The sequence below is a fragment of the Hypomesus transpacificus genome, chromosome 7 (assembly GCF_021917145.1).
Source record: "Hypomesus transpacificus isolate Combined female chromosome 7, fHypTra1, whole genome shotgun sequence".
NCBI classification, from domain to species: Eukaryota; Metazoa; Chordata; class Actinopteri; order Osmeriformes; family Osmeridae; genus Hypomesus; species Hypomesus transpacificus.
This window is the reverse complement of record NC_061066.1, coordinates 303,946-310,999: the sequence shown is the minus strand read 5'-3', so window position 1 is coordinate 310,999 and position 7,054 is coordinate 303,946. Positions and strand designations below refer to the sequence as shown.

Genomic DNA, 7,054 nt, shown 5'->3' with positions numbered 1-7,054 from the left:
GTCATTACCATGTCAGCACAGAAGTCCAGTGTCACTGACACCCAGGAAAGTAGGCTACATAGCATTCCAGCAGATGACCCAGGAAAGTAGGCAACATAGCATTCCAGCAGATGACCTCACAGATGACCGTCCCTATTCTGGCTTGATGTACCTACTGGCATAGCATACCTAGCATAGCATACCGAGCCTACTGTATCCTCCATGGAGGACCTGCATATTATTGGATGAGAACGTTTAAGATGGGTGTTAACATAATTAAAGTCACTCCATTGGTCAGTCTCAGCCTAAAAAGCCACTGTGTACTCCCAAGGTGGGCAGACTAGGTTGTATTTGGTTCATACTATACATTATACCCTTAAATACATGGTTCCCTTACAGTGTTCCCCAGTTCAATAGTATTCCCTAATAGTCTTTCACTGCAAAGACATACCACCCTCCAGTGGTACTTTGAGGAACTACAAAAATAAAATTAAACAAGTCATCTCTTAGTTTATTACAAATGTTTTACCATAATAATACTTAATAATCACTGCTCAAATAACTGTTATAATTAATACTACTAAGGCAGTTCAGTTAATTAGCCCAGAAGATATTAGATATCTTATAAAACACCATTGAAAACCATTCATAAGCCATTCATAAACCCCATTCAATCTCTTCCCATTCTTTGTGTGGTGATCATTTCATTCAACTGCTTAAATACGTATTAAATACAAACTTGATTGCTTTAAAAGCTAGTTAAAGCTACATTTTCCTGGTCATCGTGTTTACAGGATGTCACATTACAGTTTGGCCTGAGGTGCTGAGTCATAGCCATGGTACAGGTGTTGCTGTAGAAATGCTAGGATCTTTTCCCACGAGTCTTCCTGTGCATCGGCATGTGGTTTTGGTTGTCCGCCCCACAGCATGATCACTGTGACACACACACACACACACCATTGTCAGTTTATTCTATGATATACTACTCCTGCTTAGGTACATAATAAAAAGAACACATTTTTACTATTTACTGCATGTGTTGAATTATGGTTTGGGAAAAGCCTTAAAAGAAAGGAACTCCCGAAGCACAAACAAGGTGTTAAGCGAAGTGTAATGTCGTACAGTAGGTGTAGTGACTGTGTTACGGAATTAACCTTGTTTGTGCATCAGTAGATATCTGTAATATATGAAGGAGTGTGGGTGTGCCCTGATGAATTACCTTTCTCTTTTGAATGTTGCACTATGAAGTTGCTGGCTCTGAAGTGGGGGGTGTAGGGAGGCTCGATGAGGTGGCCAGCACCAGGGTAGGATAGAAGGGTCAGCAGGTGCTCATTTCCTGCCTTATGCATCATCATAGAAATCTAAGGGTCAGGGAGACAGGTCAAGGGTCAACTTTGCTCAAACTTCACAGCTGATTACATTTCTATCACTCTGGAGATGTGTGTGTGTTTTATATACTCACATCCTCAGCAGACTCACACGTGGGCCAGTTCTGATCATCCTCACCGACAACTAAGAGCAATGGGCATTTGATCTTCCCCACCTATCAGAGCACTCAGTTAATAATATCAAAGTAAAAAAGTCACTGAGTGTCTGTGTGTGTGTGAGGGTAAATGGCTGGTGTACTGACATCAACTTTCATGTCTGGATCTGACGGAATAGGCAGAATAATATCTTTCCAAATAACGCGGCCTTCCTCGTCCAATCGTGTCTTGTTAATGTTCCTGACAACAGAGGTGGGTTTTTATGAATCAACAGATGAGTCGACGTTTAATTCATACTACAAAAAGTACTGAAAAAAAGTCTGAACCCTTTGAAATACATATGCAGACAGGTGGAGAGATGCTGTTCTACGTTTTTGATGCCTCCCATCATAATTTCAAACCAGCAATGAGATATAATGTGGTGTTAATCAGACAGGATATGCACACTCACTTTTGTATCTCCTTTAACACAAAGTGGGTGGGTTTGTTGATGGGTAGGATATGGCTGCCACTGATACACACACAGCACCGGGGCTGAAACACAGACAATGTTAGCCTACATGTTGAAACATACATTCTGACACATGAACAGGCCAATGGCGTTGCAGATATTTGAAAAGAGGAAACTCACACGGATGACTTTGGAGTAAACCGCCATATTTAGGGCCACTGAAGTTCCGAAAGACAAACCAAGGAGTGCAACCCTGTCTTTTAACACCAGGGGATGCTCTTGTACAATCCTGTATGCGCCCTGTACACAGTGCAGTGGGAAATTAGATAGATAAGTTACAACTGGAAGTTGCAGTTTCAAGACACTTCCCTGCATGGGTGAGAAGACGTTTATGGACCCTGAGTGGGACTGAGTAATGGTTCATATGGATGGACTTTGCACTCACCACAGCTGAACCATGACAATGAATAACTTCTCGGAAAACAGTATAGTAAATCAACAGAGAGGGAATCAGAAGGACAGAGACAAAGAAAGAGACAGACACAGATAAATAAATAGATCCAATCCAAGATCGGCACCTCAAAGTAGCTCTGCTCCAGTTTAGTGGTCCCAGCACCTTCAGCTGAAAGGTACTGCAATGCCAGGGTAACAAATCCATGTGACGCTAGAAGGGCAGCCCTGTACTCCACCAGACCTCCGCCCCCTCCCCACATATCCAAAACCCCAGGGAAGGGTCCAGGACCTGAGGTAGAGAGGGCAAGAGAGAGGGGGGAGACCGAGAGTAGAAAGTGGGAGAGAGAGAGAGTGACAGAAAGATCAAAGTTCAGTGAGTGTGAACTGTACATGGGAAGGAAGTATGTACAGAAGCCATGTTTACTGCCAGAAATACCTGGAGGTAGAAAGAGGGTCCCTTTGACACTATTCTCGTCTAAATCGATCCTGCGTACACCTGGGGCTGTGTACCAACGCTCTGTACAGACAGTCGACAGAGGAAGCTGCTTCATGAAGCCCTCTGAGAGGTGACCTTCATACACAGACATGAGCACCACTAGGGGAGAGAGGACATCCTTCTTCCTTAGCCTGAGAGGGACACAATCGTACATTACATTTAAATAATTTAAATATCCAGAGCGTACAGGGACATTCCCCCCGAGGCAAGGTCGGTGAAGTGCCTTGCCCGAGGACACAATGTTATTTTTATGCGCGGCCAGGAATCGAACTGGCAACCTTCTGATTACTAGCCCGATTCCCTAACCGCTCAGCCACCTGACTTCCTAGGGATGAGAGAGAATCCCAGAATGTGTGTAAGCTTTGTTCATTACACTCCACCATGTGATACAATGTTTGGAGATGGATACAAACATCAAACAATAGATGGCTGTTCTGTGCAGGTGTATTTACCTGAGGCCTGGTCGACTGCCTGGAACAGGCACCATACTCCACAGCAGACCCATTGACTCTACACCCTGATATGTGCCTCCAACACTGGCATCCTTAGACACTGGACACAAAATGTAACTTTTTAAGATGTCTGTTGTGTGGTCTGAAACTTGATCACTGGGTGGTCCCATGCAGCGACTTTGAGGTTACTGTATGAGGACTGGAATTGACCTGTTCGGAGGAATATGGAATGTAATAATGACCCAAGTTTGGCAGTAATCCAGACGCAGTTATAGTTAAACTGTGAATTCCTGTCTTTCAAGGAACTTTTGATTGTTACCTGTCACCGTGCCACTGTCATCGCTGATATAATGTCCAAAGGCCTCCCAGTAGTCGTTGTCCTCCGATTGATGAAGGGAATGTAGTGTCACTGCGAGCCCCTGCGTTAAATTCTTCACAACCACCTGGACCTTCTCGTCAACAAGAGCCCGTGTTGGCTGCACAGACAGGAAAGGGAGGGCTCTTGTCATGGTAGTTGTGAAGGATGACCTGTGGAAACAAATCCTCTTGGAGTTTAGGATTATAGTTTGTTGTTGTAAGACAAAGTTCTCAGATGATGTAGTCAATGATAAAAGAAATTGCAGCTTGTGTCTCCATTTTTACCTGTCGACACCATTTGCATGTCAAAGTATTCTGAGTGACTTGCTGAACACAGCTGTAAAATCCCAATCTTTCTGTTTTTTTTATTTTGACTGGAAGCCAATGGAAGACACACTTTAACATCGTACTTGCTAACAGTGTAATTACATTTGCTACCATTACACAGTATTAACCCAACATCAAAAAACGGTTCTATCTTACAAACTGTCTATGAAAAAAATGCATGGAATACATAACTTATTGCAAGTCAGTGGCATATGTATTTCCCTCCCAGTAGACACGCACAGTTCTAAATGTACGTTTGAACCAAATCGTTTTGGTACCTGATCCAGGGGCGAGTAGATACATTTAATATAGGAGAAAGGTGGCAAGCCCGCGCCGCTATTAAAGTTAGGTTACAGCAAATCCTAAACCCTATAACTTCAGGAACGTCTCATGTTCGCCTGTGTACTTTACCACTGCGTGCAGTGATTTTAATTACGAGTAACTACAGCTTGCCTTATCCAGTTAATATTTGGTGGGAAAACCGCATTTAACCAGTTCACAAATGCAGTTCAATGTTTTCAACTATGGAGGATTATGATGTGCCTGCAGAGGGTACCTGGCAGTGATTGGATTACGTCAGAGGTGATCCGGACACAGTGTTGCAATGTGACGAACGCTACGTGGTTTCTAGTTTTAAGTGATTAATTTGTCAGGTTACTGTTTGTGATCAAAATGCGTTGAGTTACAGGTCTTATGTGATTTACAGGGTTGTGTAAAATACATGCAACACATGCAAAGGATAACATTTTCCAAGGTTTCCGACAAGGCAACTATTAGCATGACATGCACACACATACACACACACACACGTGATACTTTTATTTGTCGGTTGTCAAGGCAAGATATGATCTACTCTGAAGTAGTAACCAGCGACACTACTTCTACATTGACGAATCATAACGTCAGAATCAAACCGAACATTTGAGTCGCTTTAATTTACCTTTGAAGCATGCCGTTCCGTTTTCCGGTGTCCAACTGGCACCACTAGAAGGCGTGGTGACTGCTGTTATGTCAGTGGTATTTCAGAGGAGGAGACAACAGTATCAGCGATGCCAAGGCCCAGAGGCTGCGTAGAAGAGTGCACTGAGGGATATGAGCTTCGTGTTTCCTGGATTGAAAAAAGTTGATTCTAAAGAAGGCTCATCATAATCCAGTTCGGCACCTATGGGTTTTATACTAAAACATATTTTTTAAGAATAATATTCCTATTGTGTTAATTTATCACAGCGAACCTCTCTATATGACAACAGTTTGGGAACCTCAGCACATGTCTGTTATACAACTGCCAGATTGTTGACATGGAAGAGACTATGTCAACCATATTGTTGCTGGAAGAAGGATTTGTCGTCTGTTCTGACATCCTGGGAGAAGAATTTGATGAGAAGTTAACCGCATTGGATCAAAGAAATGTTCCTTTCCCAAGAAAATCACATTATCATAAAACATCTCTCTTTCTCAGAAATGAATTGTATCTGTAGATTTATGCAGTCGATGTTGATGTAAAGCCAGTTAGTAATTTAAATCCCTGGCCAAAGGCAAGTGCCAACCAATGTGGCACATGGCATTATCCTGCTGGTATACCTTAGTCCATTATGCAAAAAAAGTGTTTTATTGTATGTTACTGTGGTAAAATATCAAACATGATATTATAAATAAAGAAGTTGTACTCTTTCTCACTGAGTGATGTCGGGATGGAAGTTTAAGATCATTTTTCCAATGGGTATGTTTCTTTGATGGTGAGCCATCTTGTAATGGACTGTTGCTGTTTCATAACTGTGTGGACCGTGTGGTCCCTTTGCGTTGAAAAGCTGGATTGGTGAACACGTGGGCACGGTTCGAAGCATATACAAAATACTTTTTAACTGCTTTGGGTATATTTATTCTCAGATTCCCATCACATCAGCTCTCACTTTTTATGTTTTCACAGGTACATTTGTGACAGGCCAGGTGTTGTGGTAAGGCAGAGAGAAGTGTTCATGCTAGCAGTAGACGAGTCAATGAAATGTGTTGCATGTTATCCAACAGGCAGAATTGTTATGTGATGATGATGTGAAAACAGCATCAGTGAGACTTCTGATTACATTTTATTTAATCAAATACTTACGTGAGAAAGTTCTGCACTACACTCACACATCACACCTCTCTCTCTCTCTCTCTCTCTCACACACTCACACACACACACACACACACACACACACACACACATACACACTCAACTTCAGCAGTGTGTCTAGCATGTGTGAGTGATATTCTAGAGTGGTGTCCTGCCAAAAATCCCATCTGCCCATAAGACAAAAATGTGCTCCTACTTTTAAGATGAAAATATTAAAAAGATCTTAAGCATGCCAATATCTGTATGAAGCATCCCAGTCAGACTTTACTTCAATCTCTTTCTTAATACAGCAATAGTATATTTATTTAGCATTAACTTCTTAATCTCTTTCTAGTCTGTTCTGAGGTTAGAAGGCTCACGGAAGAAGGTAGGGATGAGGCTGGAGTGAGGGATGTTGGTGCTGCACGCTAATTTGCCTTCTTCCGCCCGTTAAGTGTCTTGCAGACAGACCTCTCCTGGGCAAAGATAGAGAAAATACTTCCTTTGTGGAAAAACAATAACTTAACCATCAGGGGCTCACTTTGTTTTGGCCTGCTTTACAAAGTCCTTACAAGGGACGTTATCAAGACCATTCCACTTGTTCCATCATGCCTGTCAAGCTGTGTTTAACCTCAGGCCTGACCACACCTCATCCCATTTCCAATTTGTTCATGGCGACGGGCAACATTTTGTGAGGTTTGGTTATGTTCAGTGCATTCAGGGTCTCACAAACGGGTGCCAACGTCTTTGTGGTCCATTTTATAATGTTTTGTCAGTTTTAAGGGAATGTATTTGTGTTGGACACAGCTCCTTCCTCATGTATGTAGAGCTAGGTGATGATTGATTCATCTTGCAAGTCTACAACATATTCCACAACCCAAATGAGGGAAAACAAATATGACCAAAGAAAAAAACAACAAGGGGCAGTAAAAAATAAATACAAAAGAAAGCAAGTGAGAGAAG

At 42.2% G+C, this 7,054-nt stretch overlaps 1 protein-coding gene across 2 annotated transcripts; it reads right to left on the bottom strand.

Moving 5' to 3' along the window:
- Positions 1-464: 464 nt before the first annotated feature.
- Positions 465-5,576, bottom strand: acot18 (acyl-CoA thioesterase 18). 2 transcript variants are annotated; one of them, XM_047022797.1, is made up of 11 exons: positions 4,940-5,576; positions 3,635-3,843; positions 3,316-3,415; positions 2,804-2,994; positions 2,493-2,656; positions 2,095-2,214; positions 1,915-1,997; positions 1,610-1,703; positions 1,442-1,522; positions 1,199-1,340; positions 465-913 (listed from the first exon to the last, which is right to left on the bottom strand). In XM_047022797.1, exons 1-11 carry the CDS (start codon positions 4,948-4,950, stop codon positions 783-785), a joined length of 1,326 nt encoding a protein of 441 aa, XP_046878753.1. In that variant the 5' UTR covers positions 4,951-5,576; the 3' UTR covers positions 465-782. The 2 variants fall into 2 exon arrangements, with proteins under 2 accessions (XP_046878753.1, XP_046878754.1); XM_047022798.1 differs by lacking the exon at positions 4,940-5,576 and having other exon boundaries at positions 3,316-3,525.
- Positions 5,577-7,054: the final 1,478 nt, after the last annotated feature.